This window comes from Oncorhynchus clarkii, chromosome 6 (assembly GCF_045791955.1).
Source record: "Oncorhynchus clarkii lewisi isolate Uvic-CL-2024 chromosome 6, UVic_Ocla_1.0, whole genome shotgun sequence".
NCBI lineage: Eukaryota > Metazoa > Chordata > Actinopteri > Salmoniformes > Salmonidae > Oncorhynchus > Oncorhynchus clarkii.
The window spans coordinates 76,225,342-76,241,911 of NC_092152.1; the positions used below are offsets into that span (position 1 = coordinate 76,225,342).

Genomic DNA, 16,570 nt, shown 5'->3' on the forward strand with positions numbered 1-16,570 from the left:
CTTACCCAAGATGCCTTCAGTGAAGGAGACCGCTGATCTCGTGATTATCCATGTCTTTCGACTACACGGAGTTCCCCCGAACATCGTCTCAGATCGTGGGCCCCAGTTTGTTGTATGGTATTGTAAGGCCTTTGGCGAGTCTCTCCTTGGGCTTCCACCCACAGTCGACTAGGCAAACTGAGCAGGCCAACCAGGAGCTGGAGAAGTTCCTCCGCTGCTTTGTCTCCACTCAGGCCAGCAACTGGAGCAAGTTCCTCATCTGCGCAGAGTATGCTCATAACACACTGCTGAATTCGACATTTGAGTGTCAGTTCGCGTTCGACCTCCCCTTATTTTATGAACAAGAGGCCGAAGCGGCGGTGCCATCAGCTGAGGCGTTCATTCGACGATGTCATTGCATCTGGATCAGAGCGCGATCCTCCTTGCTCCACTCTGCCTGACACCAACATCAGGCAAACCGGCACTGAAGAACTCTTCGACTCCTCCGACCGGTTCAATGGGTGTGGCTGTCCACCTGTGTTCTTCCCTTAAAGTTAGACTTGCGGAAGCTCGCTCCACACTACATAGGACCATTCAATATCTTGAGTCGCATCAACCCGGTCACCTATCATCTCCAACTTCTCAGGTCCATGAGAGTCTGTCCGTACTTTCATGTCTCCCGTCTCAAGCTGGTAAGGACCAGTCCATTCTCTCCCCTGACACCTGCTCCTCTGCCCCCTCGACTTGTGGATGGCCGCCCGCCTTACACGGTCCAGTGTCTGTTGGAGGCTCGTTGAGTCCGAGGGACCCTGCAGCAGAGGTGTGGACTCGGGTTACATGACTTGGACTCGAGTCAGACTCGAGTCACAAATGTGATGACTTGGAACTTGACTTTGACTTTCACACCGATGACTCGTGACTTGCCTTGGACTTTAGCCTTTTGACTTGACCTGACTTGATACCATCCCCAATCCCAAATATAAAAAATGATGCTATTAAAAAATTGTGCAGCGCATCAACTCTTCATTTAACGGATTACAGTTTGAATCGGACAGCAGCCAATCAAATTGTGCCAGCTGTGAAAAAGTTGTGTGTGGCAGTGCAGAGGAACATCGGCAGGTGAATTCAGATGGAGCCCTTGGAAAGATACCCAAAATCATTATTTTCGGATATAAAGACGACGCTGTATCAACAAAAAACGGATTGCAACTTGCAAAACATGCGTGAAGAAAATTACAGACGGAGGCGCAACAATTTCCAACTTTGTTTGACATTTGAAGCTGCACAAAGAACGGTAAGTCGTGGCTATATAATTTATAACTTTACTAGTGGAGCATGTAGGCTAACGTAACATTAAATCAATGAGCCTCCACACAGTCAGTCAGTGCGGGAACGTGATCATTGCACCCAAGATTGATCTACAGCTCGTTAGCCAGTTGGTAGCCTAAATCCTGCCTGATGTTACTGCTGTTCCTAAAACCATTGACATACGTTAGCCTACTGTAACCACACAGAGAGAGGGTGTATGTGTGTGTGTGTGTGTGTGTGTGTGTGTGTGTGTGTGTGTGTGTGTGTGTGTGTGTGTTGGGCGATTGTGGTTGGACGATTGTGTACAAGCCTACATCACCCGATTGCGCCCCATAGCGACCCTCAATCACTATTTGAGGGGTCTTTCTCATGTCTACCCATGTATTTCCATGAAAATATAAAGTTTATTTAGAAAGTAATAAATATATAGATATTTTTAAAAGCATTCATGATTTGCGTAAATGTAATACACTAACTATTACTCCTGTTAAAAAAATGAAATGGTATTACATTTGGTGAAGAGCACATTATGACTTGTTTCGGACTCGAAACTCAAAGTTTAGGACTTGAGACTTGACTTGATACATGCCTGTCTTGACTTGGGACTTGATTTGGGGCTTGAGTGCTAAGACTTGAGACTTACTTGTGACTTGTAAAACAATGACTTGGTCCCAACTCTGCCCTGTAGTACCTGGTGGACTGGGAGGGCTACGGTATCGAGGAGCGGGCGTGGGTGCCTGCCTGGGACATCCTGGATCCAGGTCTTGTTAGAGACTTCAAACAACTACGTGGTGGTCGTCATGGCTCCGCGGCTGGAGCCACTGCTAGAGGAAGGGTACTGTCATGGTTCCTCCTGGCACCAGAGGGCAGCAGAGACCGCCCTAGAGACTTTTATTGGACTCAGGTGTGTCTTATTATTTCATGGTTGTGTCCCTGTTAAAAGAGGTGTGTTTTCTATGGTTTCTTTGCAGACGCTTGAATTTTTTACTGTGTGCGTTTGTTTATTGTGTGATTTTGAGACTTAGTGTACTGTGATCCACCACTGTTTCGGTAAGAAGCTGTGGGATGGGGCTGGAGAAATGTAATCTCTCTCAAATTCATAGACAGAGCCATGGATTCAAGGACTGACCATCCATGATATCAAATGTATAGTGTAAACCATGCTTTGAGGCTATATAGTGTTTATTTACATTTACTTTGTTTACAAACTTTGGAGTAAAACAATGCTTATATTTTGGGTTCTGTTAGAGTAAGACAGTTGAACTAAGCTCATGAGGCATTTATAAGTTATATTCTTCAAGAATCAATGAGTACATATCATTAATTAATATGTCCAAAAATGGATGCATCAACTGCTGATTGCCCCTTTAAAGAGATTAATTTTGTGTTGTTTTTAATGAACCATTTTGATGCCAAAGGGACTGGATGTTGTTTGAGAGCGTTTGAGGCCCATCTGGAAATCAAACTAGGTGAAAGCCTGAAGACTGTTTGTGGACAGTAACCCACGATCAGTCAGCAGACATCAACCCACGATCAGTCAGCAAACATCAACCCACGATCAGTCAGCAGACATCAACCCACGTACAGTCAGCAGACATCAACCCACGTTCAGTCAGCAGACATCAACCCACGTTCAGTCAGCAGACATCAACCCACGGTCACTCAGCAGACATCAACTCACGATCAATCAGCAGACATCAACTCACGATCAGTCAGCAGACATCAACCCACGTTCAGTCAGCAGACATCAACCCAGGCTCAGTCAGCAGACATCAAACCACGTTCAGTCAGCAAACATCAACCCACGAACACTCAGCAGACATCAACTCACGATCAGTCAGCAGACATCAAACCACGTTCAGTCAGCAAACATCAACCCACGAACACTCAGCAGACATCAACTCACGATCAGTCAGCAGACATCAACCCACGATCACTCAGCAGACATCAACTCACGATCAGTCAGCAGACATCAACCCAGGTTCAGTCAGCAGACATCAACCCACGTTCAGTCAGCAGACATCAAACCACGTTCAGTCAGCAGACATCAACCCACGATCACTCAGCAGACATCAACTCACGATCAGTCAGCAGACATCAACCCACGTTCAGTCAGCAGACATCAACTCACGATCAGTCAGCAGACATCAACTCACGATCAGTCAGCAGACATCAACCCACGTTCAGTCAGCAGACATCAAACCACGTTCAGTCAGCAGACATCAACCCACGATCACTCAGCAGACATCAACTCACGATCAGTCAGCAGACATCAACTCACGATCACTCAGCAGACATCAACCCACGTTCAGTCAGCAGACATCAACCCACGATCACTCAGCAGACATCAACTCACGATCAGTCAGCAGACATCAACCCACGATCACTCAGCAGACATCAACTCACGATCAGTCAGCAGACAGACAGAGAGAACATGGACCACAGTCTGACCTCAACCGCCCCATCTGTGTACAATATGGAGAATAATACAACCAGCTGCTAGCCATTCAGATGTCATTTGAGAATATCTACAGATGTAATAGCCAACTTTCACAAGTCCTCATTCAGCCTCTCAGCTCCCAAATATGGCCCAGCTGAGCACACATGAGGCCTTCAGCTGTGTTGGGGGGGGGAGGTGTTTAGATCAGGACAAGTAATCTATAAGAGTGAGAAATTCAATTGGCTGTACAGCGTCACACTACATATAATAACACTACCCAGCTAACGCATAACATTCTGAGGACCATATGCTTCCTAGAGCTTGGTGAGAGCATGGTTGTCCTATAGTAATTTTGCATACAACCTTCCCACAATGTTATGTGAATGATGCAGGACACCCAGTTAGCACATACTGTTCTGAGAACCATGTTTCTTAGGTGGGAAATTCATAACGTTTGCTACAGATTTGTAGCAGATAGCTATACACCTTGACAAACTTAGCAGTGAGTGAGTGATGACCATAAAAACACACATGACTGATGGCTATAGCTAATTAGCTGTGTTCAACAAGTATATTATTCTTCTCTTTATCTAGCTCTATTTGTGATATTTTACCTTGCTTTGCTGGCATGATAGTTTGCTACGTAATCAATCCTCTGATGACATCTGTGATGTTGTAGATGAAAACCATCTGAATACATGAGCTCCGTCTGAAGTTGGATGTGGTCACTTCAATGTAAACAAGCCCATTATCTGGTGCGAACCTGCGCATGCAACTTTTCATGATGCGGCCCGGAAATTGGTCTATAGAATGGGTGGACAATGGTCCATGGACAAACATTACTGTACTGTTACCACTGCAGCCAGCGAGACACCTACTGACCTATACATACACAAACACAACTGGAATACAAAAGAGACCATATATCTACACACATTTTTTAAAAAGCAGAATGGGTCTGATACTGGCACCCACCTCTCTACTTTCACAGGAACCTATTAGTGATGACAAGGATCAGCAGACCCCACAGTCTAATGTCTGCTTCTCTGTGAGGGGTTTAGAGGACGACAGAATGGCAGGGAAGGTAACACTGCCTATGGCTATAGCCATCATCTGGCCTAGCATGGCCTGCACTTATCCTGTTAGCTCCAAGCCAGAAGGTCCACTGGCCCGATACACATCACCTTTCTGTCCAGTTAAAACAGGAAACCTATCTCGTTGGCTGGTTACGGGTTATAGAAGGTCATGTAAGCCTTGTAAGGTCATGATAGAGAAGCACTGAGGACAGCACGGTGATATCAACACAGTGATACGTCTTACCTGTAACAGTTGTTGTCAAATTTATTGTAGCTGGCAAATGCAATGAGCACTCCAAAGCCAGCTCCCAATGAGTAGAAGATCTGGGTAGCAGCATCAATCCACACCTACAGCAAGAACATAGAAAGATATGTGTTTATGTGTTGCTCTCAAAGATTTGTCCTCATGGCCTGTGTGATCCAGCGGTGACAGCCTCTGACCCCAGCCCACTGCCATTTGACTCACCCTTCCCCTATCCCTCCATCTTTCCAACACTTTACTATCTCTTCAATCAAGCGAAGAAATTAAGAAACTGCCCCACTCCTTAAAAAAAGATTAAATATTTGTCCTCAAAGAGCCCATGGCATTATAATACGATACAAAGAAGAGCACTACATTTGACATAATCTCTCCTGAGTACTGACTATCTACTGACTATTGGCTCTAAATAATCTTGTCTCTGATATGATTCCTTGGCTCCTTACCGTTCATTTACGGCGTTTTATATTGAATATGGCATATTTTATTCCTATCTTTTTTTCCCTCCACTTTGTTTACAAAAACAGCTAACACATGTTTTGGTTTCTAAATTAGTTAATTACATGTATTTCCATATTGGACGTGACTATGGGAGCTCTAGCAGTAACACTGTCCTGCACTCTGAGGCTGTGTCTCTCAGTAAAAGGGTTTACAAATTCCTGTATCTTTTCCAAAATTCCCAGGTTTTAAGAAATCCTGTTCGGTGGATCCCGGATTTCTAGTTAATTCTCTCTTGATTCCGGGATCCCGGAATTCTAGTTAATTCTCTCTTGATTCCGGGATCCCGGATTTCTAGTTAATTCTCTCTTGATTCCGGGATCCTGGGAATTTTGTAAGTTATTGGAAATATTGCATCCCTAATTTCAGCAACACACTGTATTATACTCTAAAGACCTGTCTGACCTTGGGGTCGTTGAGTTGTTTAAAGTCGATGTGGAGGTAGGCCCGTATGCCGTCCATAGCCCCTGGCAGAGTGATGCCTCTGATCAGCAGGACGAACAGCACCACATAGGGCATGGTGGCCGTGATGTACACCACCTGGACACAACACAACACAGAACATTAGATACATGACAACAGTAGTGTTCAATACATCACCTGGACACAACAACACAACACAGAACATTAGATACATGACAACAGTAGTGTTCAATACATCACCTGGACACAACACAACACAACAAAACACAGAACATTAGATACATGACAACAGTAGTGTTCAATACACCACCTGGACACAACACAACAGCACAGAACATTAGATACATGACAACAGTAGTGTTCAATACATCACCTGGACACAACACAACAACACAACACAGAACATTAGATACATGACAACAGTAGTGTTCAATACACCACCTGGACACAACACAACAACACAGAACATTAGATACATGACAACAGTAGTGTTCAATACACCACCTGGACACAACACAACAAAACACAGAACATTAGATACATGACAACAGTAGTGTTCAATACATCACCTGGACACAACACAACACAACAAAACACAGAACATTAGATACATGACAACAGTAGTGTTCAATACACCACCTGGACACAACACAACAACACAGAACATTAGATACATGACAACAGTAGTGTTCAATACATCACCTGGACACAACACAACAACACAACACAGAACATTAGATACATGACAACAGTAGTGTTCAATACATCACCTGGACACAACACAACACAGAACATTAGCTACATGACAACAGTAGTGTTCAATACATCACCTGGACACAACACAACACAGAACATTAGATACATGACAACAGTAGTGTTCAATACATCACCTGTACACAACACAACAACACAGAACATTAGCTATATGACAACAGTAGTGTTCAATACATCACCTGGACACAACACAACAAAACACAGAACATTAGATACATGACAACAGTAGTGTTCAATACACCACCTGGACACAACACAACACAGAACATTAGATACATGACAACAGTAGTGTTCAATACATCACCTGGACACAACACAACAACACAACACAGAACATTAGCTACATGACAACAGTAGTGTTCAATACATCACCTGGACACAACACAACACAGAACATTAGATACATGACAACAGTAGTGTTCAATACATCACCTGGACACAACACAACAAAACACAGAACATTAGATACATGACAACAGTAGTGTTCAATACATCACCTGGACACAACACAACAACACAACACAGAACATTAGATACATGACAACAGTAGTGTTCAATACATCACCTGGACACAACACAACACAGAACATTAGCTATATGACAACAGTAGTGTTCAATACATCACCTGGACACAACACAACAAAACACAGAACATTAGATACATGACAACAGTAGTGTTCAATACACCACCTGGACACAACACAACAACACAACACAGAACATTAGATACATGACAACAGTAGTGTTCAATACATCACCTGGACACAACACAACAAAACACAGAACATTAGATACATGACAACAGTAGTGTTCAATACATCACCTGGACACAACACAACACAACAAAACACAGAACATTAGATACATGACAACAGTAGTGTTCAATACACCACCTGGACACAACACAGAACATTAGATACATGACAACAGTAGTGTTCAATACATCACCTGGACACAACACAACACAACAAAACACAGAACATTAGATACATGACAACAGTAGTGTTCAATACACCACCTGGACACAACACAGAACATTAGATACATGACTGCCTGCACCTGTCTTTACCTACCATCACTGATTTTGCTGATAGCTACTTTACTGAGGGAAAATGTACATGTACTACGACTGTGATATGCGGTTGTCTCACCTAGCTATCTTAAGATGAAGGCACTAATTGTAAGCCGCACTGGATAAGAGTGTCTACCTGGAACCAAAAGGGTTCTACCTACATTTCTTCAAAGGCTTATACTATGGGGACAGCCGAAGAACCCATTATGGTTCTAGATAGCACCTTTATTACTAAGAGTGTACAGTAGAGTTCAAACCACCACCTGGACAACATAACATTACAGATGACTCATTATTGCTGTGAGATCATGTCCTATGACATACAGACATCATGTGAATTGTTGTATTCTCCATGGTCTGTCAGCTTTGGTCAACGTATAGATGTTCTTTTTCAGATGTGTGTAGACTCACGCACCAAGCCGTACTAAACAGGGCTTAGATCTGTCAACTCAGAGACAGGTTATTGTCACACTCAGGTTACTGTTTATAGATCTTATTTCTCAAGGTACTGTAGTGTAGCACAACCACAGGTCATTTTGTGTACAGTAGGAGTAAGTGCTATACTAGGGAAAGGGAAGGGGGATACCGAAATATGTCTTCCGCATTTAAACCAACCCCTCTGAATCACAGAGGTGCAGGGGGCTGCTTTAATCCTAGGTCCTAGGCCGTCATTGAAAATAAGAATTTGTTCTTAACTGACTTGCCTAGTTAAATAAAGGTAAAATTTAAATTAAAACCAGGAAGCAGTTGTTTTTCGGGGTTAACTGCCTCGCTCAAGGGCAGAATGACAGCAGGAGTGTGTGTTGTACTACAGTAGGAGTGTGTGTTATATTACAGTAGGAGTGTGTGTTGTACTACAGTAGGAGTGTGTGTTGTATTACAGTAGGAGTGTGTGTTATATTACAGTAGGAGGGTGTGTTGTACTACAGTAGGAGTGTGTGGTGTATTACAGTAGGAGTGGGTGTTGTATTACAGTAGGAGTGTGTGTTGTACTACAGTAGGAGTGTGTGTTGTATTACAGTAGGAGTGTGTGTTGTATTACAGTAGGAGTGTGTGTTGTATTACAGTAGGAGTGTGTGTTGTACTACAGTAGGAGTGTGTGTTATATTACAGTAGGAGTGTGTGTTGTACTACAGTAGAAGTGTGTGTTGTATTACAGTAGGAGTGTGTGTTGTACTACAGTAGGAGTGTGTGTTATATTGTAGTAGGAGTGTGTGTTGTATTACAGTAGGAGTGTGTGTAGTATTACAGTAGGAGTGTGTGCTGTCCTAAGTGGTAGGGTACAGCACAGTGTGTCAACAGTACCTTGCCGGAGGACTTGACGCCCTTCCAGAGACTGAAGTAGAGAAGAAAGACCACAGCCACCAGACAGAGGACCAGCTCCCAGCGAGGCATGCCCAGGTCCTGGATCCCCCTGCTCTCATGGAGGTGGAGTACGCCACGCCTGGAGAACACACACACACTAAGGCTGAGTCCCGATTCTACAAGCTTCTACCGTAGTGTCCTTTGCACACTTTCACATGGCCAATGCTTACACCAACCCTCTGCTTTTAAATCAATGACGGGGAGTCTGAAAGTGTGTACTTCTGGAAAAGGGTGTAGAATCTGGAAGCATCCACATACTTAACAAGACAGTGGTGTGGAGGATGACATGTGTAACACACACAGACCACACACACACACACACACACACAGGCAAGAACACGAACACACACACAGTAAGTGGTGTGGAGGATGACATGTGTAACACACCCAGACCACACACTCCAACAACACACCCAACTTCATTTAGACCCAGATTTATGACCAAACTGTCCACAGCATAGATACCTCATAAAACACAAAGAAAAAGACAGGAAGATAGACATGCCTTATTAGGAAACATACAGTATGAGGCTATATTGCAGGCTACCCACAGTATTATCTTTTCCCTGGCCAGCCCCCAGAGAATGCTGTGTTTGTATGGTGGATCCACCCAGGCTATGACTCAGCAAGCACAGACTCAACACATGAACAGTCCCTGTCTGACCCTGAGAAGAGTGAGGGGAGTCACTCTTCTCAGACAGGATTATGACAACACCCAACAGTCAGTCATCTACACACCATTTACTCCAGTCTGAACTTAAACCACTTCAATCAGGTAGAAAGTGTGTTGAAATGATAATGAACTAAACTTTTTAAAATAATCTCAACCATTTTTCTTCAATCACAGTATTTTCAATAAAGAGCTATCAGCAGCAGTATTTTGGTTGATTTTGTGGTCTCAAGCCAGTGAGATTATTAACATGAATACAGTGCCTTGCGAAAGTATTCGGCCCCCTTGAACTTTGCGACCTTTTGCCACATTTCAGGCTTCAAACTTAAAGATATAAAACTGTATTTTTTTGTGAAGAATCAACAACAAGTGGGACACAATCATGAAGTGGAACGACATTTATTGGATATTTCAAACTTTTTTAACAAATCAAAAACTGGGCGTGCAAAATTATTCAGCCCCCTTAAGTTAATACTTTGTAGCGCCACCTTTTGCTGCGATTACAGCTGTAAGTCGCTTGGGGTATGTCTCTATCAGTTTTGCACATCGAGAGACTGACATTTTTTCCCATTCCTCCTTGCAAAACAGCTCGAGCTCAGTGATGTTGGATGGAGAGCATTTGTGAACAGCAGTTTTCAGTTCTTTCCACAGATTCTCGATTGGATTCAGGTCTGGACTTTGACTTGGCCATTCTAACACCTGGATATGTTTATTTTTGAACCATTCCATTGTAGATTTTGCTTTATGTTTTGGATCATTGTCTTGTTGGAAGACAAATCTCCGTCCCAGTCTCAGGTCTTTTGCAGACTCCATCAGGTTTTCTTCCAGAATGGTCCTGTATTTGGCTCCATCCATCTTCCCATCAATTTTAAACATCTTCCCTGTCCCTGCTGAAGAAAAGCAGGCCCAAACCATGATGCTGCCACCACCATGTTTGACAGTGGGGATGGTGTGTTCAGCTGTGTTGCTTTTACGCCAAACATAACGTTTTGCATTGTTGCCAAAAAGTTAAATTTTGGTTTCATCTGACCAGAGCACCTTCTTCCACATGTTTGGTGTGTCTCCCAGGTGGCTTGTGGCAAACTTTAAACAACACTTTTTATGGATATCTTTAAGAAATGGCTTTCTTCTTGCCACTCTTCCATAAAGGCCAGATTTGTGCAATATACGACTGATTGTTGTCCTATGGACAGAGTCTCCCACCTCAGCTGTAGATCTCTGCAGTTCATCCAGAGTGATCATGGGCCTCTTGGCTGCATCTCTGATCAGTCTTCTCCTTGTATGAGCTGAAAGTTTAGAGGGACGGCCAGGTCTTGGTAGATTTGCAGTGGTCTGATACTCCTTCCATTTCAATATTATCGCTTGCACAGTGCTCCTTGGGATGTTTAAAGCTTGGGAAATATTTTTGTATCCAAATCCGGCTTTAAACTTCTTCACAACAGTATCTCGGACCTGCCTGGTGTGTTCCTTGTTCTTCATGATGCTCTCTGCGCTTTTAACGGACCTCTGAGACTATCACAGTGCAGGTGCATTTATACGGAGACTTGATTACACACAGGTGGATTGTATTTATCATCATTAGTCATTTAGGTCAACATTGGATCATTCAGAGATCCTCACTGAACTTCTGGAGAGAGTTTGCTGCACTGAAAGTAAAGGGGCTGAATAATTTTGCACGCCCAATTTTTCAGTTTTTGATTTGTTAAAAAAGTTTGAAATATCCAATAAATGTCGTTCTACTTCATGATTGTGTCCCACTTGTTGTTGATTCTTCACAAAAAATACAGTTTTATATCTTTATGTTTGAAGCCTGAAATGTGGCAAAAGGTCGCAAAGTTCAAGTGGGCCGAATACTTTTGCAATGCACTGTATGGGCAAAATGTAATTATTGACAATGAATGAGGTGGGAATGTTGTTCACTTATCATATAATTGCTACATTTAATATCAATATAGCATTAAAAATAGTTTTCCAGATTGTATTTTGCCGATTATTTTTCGCAATGTGAATACTGGGTCACGACAGAGACAACCTGGTTCAATTTGGTTCCTGAGGTGTTAAAACCCAGTCACAGTATCTATACATTTATCATTGAACTAACCATTCCACAAGCTTACAGTTACTGCTCACTAAATCAAACAACTTAAGAATGAGAAGCAAAGTTCAAAGCTTTTATCTCAACATATTATGATCCCCATTTGTTCTGTATCCATTCAATCATCTCGCTAACAAAATCACGAGGGAAGAATGAAGGACTCAGGGTTTGAAGTACCTGAGAAAATATTTTCTACTCTTAACATGCACAAAAGCACGCATGCATGCACACACACACACTCTCTCACACTCCTTCAAAGACCTTGGCAGCTAGAGGTTTTAATAGCAGACTTTGTCAACCCTCTTGGGAGCCATTCCCCTCATAACACTCTGACTACTACTCTCAGTTGAAGGGGCGCTCAAAGGTTCAAGTGCTTTACCAGAACATATATAAAAGAGGGGAGACAAATGGTGTCTCATCCTTCCCTACATAAATATTGTTTCCTGCTATCCATCTCCTCATTCCCAGATCATCCTCGGATCTTCCCAGGACAGGCATACTGAGCCACACCTGCTCTGAGTCCCACCGGACTGACAGCGGATCTGGATCAACTTCCAGCTCAGTGATATTAGGGAGCATCCCGTTCCTGCTCTGCATCACAAGTGGCACCCTATTCCCTTTATAGTGCACTACTTTTGTCCAGGGACCATAGGGATTTGGTCAAAAGCTGTGCACTATATAAGGGAATAGGGTGCCATTTAAAGACACTGCCTTGCTCAAAGGGAAGCAGGGGTCAGAGGTCATAGTGTTCAAATGATCAACGGTATTGACCAATATTGACCTCTAGCGAGAACGGCCATGTGTTTTTCCCTTCTTTTTCTAAACTGAGTAAGGAGGAAGGAGTAAAAGTGAGTCATCACAAGTGGACAGTATTATGGGACATCTGATCTCATTCTAATCGCAGAGGGTGCCCTAAAACAATTTAAGTTTACATTGAGATGACAGATGGTTTGTTTCTGCTTTGAAAACACAGCGTTTAAAAACCAGGTAACCATAGCTCCCTGAGGAGCGGGGTTGATGGCTGCTTGTTTCTTCATCTTCCAGTCTTAGAAACAGGCCTGAGGCTCAGTGTTACAGCCCAGCCAAGGGCTCACCACCATTGGGGAGAGAGATGTGGGACTCCATGGAGCCGACAACAAAGAGCCAGGCCAGAATTATGCTCACCGCGAAGCTCATATCCAAGACAACATTATATTTAGGGTCTCCTCTGTCTCTCCAAGACCTGATGTTTTGTCTGCTGTCTCTTTCTGGAGCGCTCAAAGTTGTTGTCATGTGTTGCTGCCATGCTATGTTGTTGTCTTAGGTCTGAGGTCTCTTCATGTAGTGTTGTGGTGTCTCTCTTGTCGTGATGTGTGTTTTGTCCTATATTTGTATTTGTAATCCCAGCCCCGTCCCCGCAGGAGGCCTTCTGCCTTTTGGTAGGCCGCCATTGTAAATAAGAATTTGTTTTTAACTGACTAGGTATCCACTTTCCCTAATACTATGTTCACTTGCCTAGTTAAATAAAGGTTTAATCAAATAAATCAAAATAACACCCATCCTATTCATCAGAGAAACAGCTGTCTAAGGGCTGCACATCAAAACAATCCATTCTTCATCTTCATTATCTGTTTCTGATTCCTCCTCTCTGTCTGTTTGACCGGTGGGCTAGCGAGGCGATTTCATCCGGCGGGCAGCCTCTCTGTGATTATGCTGATAAGTGTAGCTACGAAATTACATGTGGATCTGATGCCCCCGGATGGTTACACAACCCACTGCCTGGCAAGCCAGAAGAGAAGACACAGGAACAAGCCAACTGTCTGTCCAGACTAGACATCAAGGACAAGGGGACTGTCAGATCAGACAGCCCAGTCCTAAATATGTCTAACCGACGTGATTTATATCCTGATGATAATACATTTAAAGCTGTTAGAACACATGTTCAAAATCATTTTCCACTTCACCAGGTGAAAAGAGATAGAGAAGAGGAGAGGGCAGAGGATAAGAGAAGAGAGGAGAGGAGAGGAGAGGAGAGGAGAGGAGAGAGGAGAGGAGAGGAGAGGAGAGGAGAGGAGAGGAGCTGTCTAAGAAGGACAGAACGGAACAAGAGACAGACACGTTGATATTTCTGACTAGTCATGTATAAGGCAGGGGGTCTAGGGTTGTTGTGGTGCTTCCATGCTGTACAGTCCATCTGATATCACACTAACCGTAAATGTTATCAAACATCAATGCATGTTCTTTGGACCAGTTATTCTAAAAACAAACTCTTATCTGCTTTCCCTGAAATGGTCAACACATCAGTGATCTGAAGCTATTTGGCCAAAGTATATCAATCCCTAAGGCCTCTTTTACAAATTCTGGGCTAAATTGTTCTTTAAGAAGCACATATACACAACAGAGACACACATTTAATATGGTAGTGATATGAACAATATGCCATAAAAAAAGAAGGAAAACAATGTCTTCCAGGAAAAATTCAAGCAATACTGTATGCTTTATCAAATATTATTGACTAGTATTAATCTCTTTGGGCCATTTTCCCAGACATGTATAGCATGTTCTCCAGAATGAGGTAAATGTCTGACTTGACTTCAAGTAGGCACACCAAGCAGGATCACTACTTACTACAAATACCTTCAGAACCCTGCAAGTGGAACTGATGGAAAGTGAGATTGATCAAATAATTATCTCTTATGTAATTGTTCAAGCAATTTCCTCAAAAAACTGTTTCATTGAGCACTTCATCAATCGAGTGACATTGAAGTCAATCGTCTAAAAATGCAAATAGCCCTTTTTTATCCTATGGGGACAGCCGAAGAAACCTTTAAGGTTCTAGATAGCACTTTTATTTCTAAGAGTGTATCAGGTTGCTGGATCAAATCCCAGAGCAGACAAGGTAAAAAGCTGTCGTTCTGCCCCTGAGCAAGGCAGTTAACCCACTGTTCCCCGGGCGCTGAAGAAGTGTATGTCGATAAAGGCAGCCCCCCGCACCTCTCTGATTCAGAGGGGCTGGGTTAAATGCGGAGGACACATTTCAGTTGAAGGCATTCAGTTGTACAACTGACTAGGTATCCACCTTTCCTTTCCTTTCCCTTTCCATCAAGTCAAGCTATCCCTGACACTAAATCAAACACAGCTATTTTAGCATGTAACGGAGGTAAAGAATCTATATAAACCATCTGTTATTGATGAAACGGTGTGAAAATCTAATGTGTCAACGCTCACACAGGATGTGTATAGCATGTCTGCTGATTTAAATACAGATCATTGTTGAACTGACCAAGCAAGGACCACTGGGATATTCCTACTAAGACCAACGTCCAGCCTGAGGATATATCGGACTGTTGGACTAGCTTCTAACACATACCTTTATCCTGGTCATACATCTACAAACATGACTGATTTTTATTTTTTTATTTATTTTATTTCACCTTTATTTAACCAGGTAGGCCAGTTGAGAACAAGTTCTCATTTACAACTGCGACCTGGCCAAGATAAAGCATAGCAGTGTGAACAGACAACACAGAGTTACACATGGAGTAAACAATAAACAAGTCAATAACACAGTAGAAAAAAGAAAAAAAGAGTCTATATACATTGTGTGTAAAAGGCATGAGGAGGTAGGTGAATAATTACAATTTAGCAGATTAACACTGGAGTGATAAATGATCAGATGGTCATGTACAGGTAGAGGTACTGGTGTGCAAAAGAGCAGAAAAGTAAATAAATAAAAACAGTATGGGGATGAGGTAGGTAAATTGGGTGGGCTATTTACCGATGGACTATGTACAGCTGCAGCGAATGGTTAGCTGCCCAGATAGCAGATGTTTAAAGTTGGTGAGGGAGATAAAAGTCTCCAACTTCAGGGATTTTTGCAATTCGTTCCAGTCACAGGCAGCAGAGAACTGGAAGGAAAGGCGGCCAAATTAGGTGTTGGCTTTAGGGATGATCAGTGAGATACACCTGCTGGAGCGCGTGCTACGGGTGGGTGTTGCCATCGTGACCAGTGAACTGAGATAAGGCGGATAATTCATTCTCTCAGTGTCTAGGTGATTGGCCAGTAGCTAGGTTGATGTTCTATATGGAGACATATTTGTGCTGGATTTAAGATTGAAGCGTTTGACCTTGAGAACTATGGGAATCTCTGGGGTAGACAGGCCATAACCTAACAAGTGTTCATGTTGACCTGTGCCCTGACCCCTGACTTTTAGGGATTAGCCTCTACCACGCAGAGCGCCGAGTGAGCCACCCTGCCACGTGACTCACCTTTAACACTAATTGAACTGCCATGGTTTACAAACACATGTTAACATAATAAAACTAACTAGGTTATATAACAAGAATAATAAACACACATAGCAATGTGTATCAAATACATGCTGTGTCAAAAGGAGTTTAAATCAATGGTCTATAAACAGTCTCCTCTGACCTTCCCAGAAAACATGATAATAAAATATTCCATTAAGGTTCAGCTAACCTCTGGTAGACTTGCAAAGGCTCTTGGATATATCCCACTGATAGAGGGTGGGCTAGAGAGCCAGCTAGAGTCAGAGGGGGAGAAACATGTCTAAAGCAGGGAGACAACTAGAGTCAGAGGTATAGAAACATGTCTAAAGCAGGGAGACAGCT

The 16,570-nt window shown here is 42.9% G+C and overlaps 1 protein-coding gene across 2 annotated transcripts in view; it reads right to left on the reverse strand.

Annotated features, from left to right (window-relative positions):
• Nucleotides 1-16,570, reverse strand: part of LOC139411616 (sodium-dependent noradrenaline transporter-like) — a 68,129-nt gene that overhangs the window by 16,265 nt on the left and 35,294 nt on the right. For both annotated transcript variants that reach the window (XM_071158198.1, XM_071158199.1), the window contains exons 5-7: nucleotides 9,135-9,273; nucleotides 5,966-6,100; nucleotides 5,048-5,151 (exon numbers count right to left, since the gene is read on the reverse strand). In XM_071158198.1, the coding sequence (XP_071014299.1) occupies nucleotides 5,048-5,151; nucleotides 5,966-6,100; nucleotides 9,135-9,273 (378 nt within the window). The remainder of the gene's footprint in view (nucleotides 1-5,047; nucleotides 5,152-5,965; nucleotides 6,101-9,134; nucleotides 9,274-16,570) is intronic.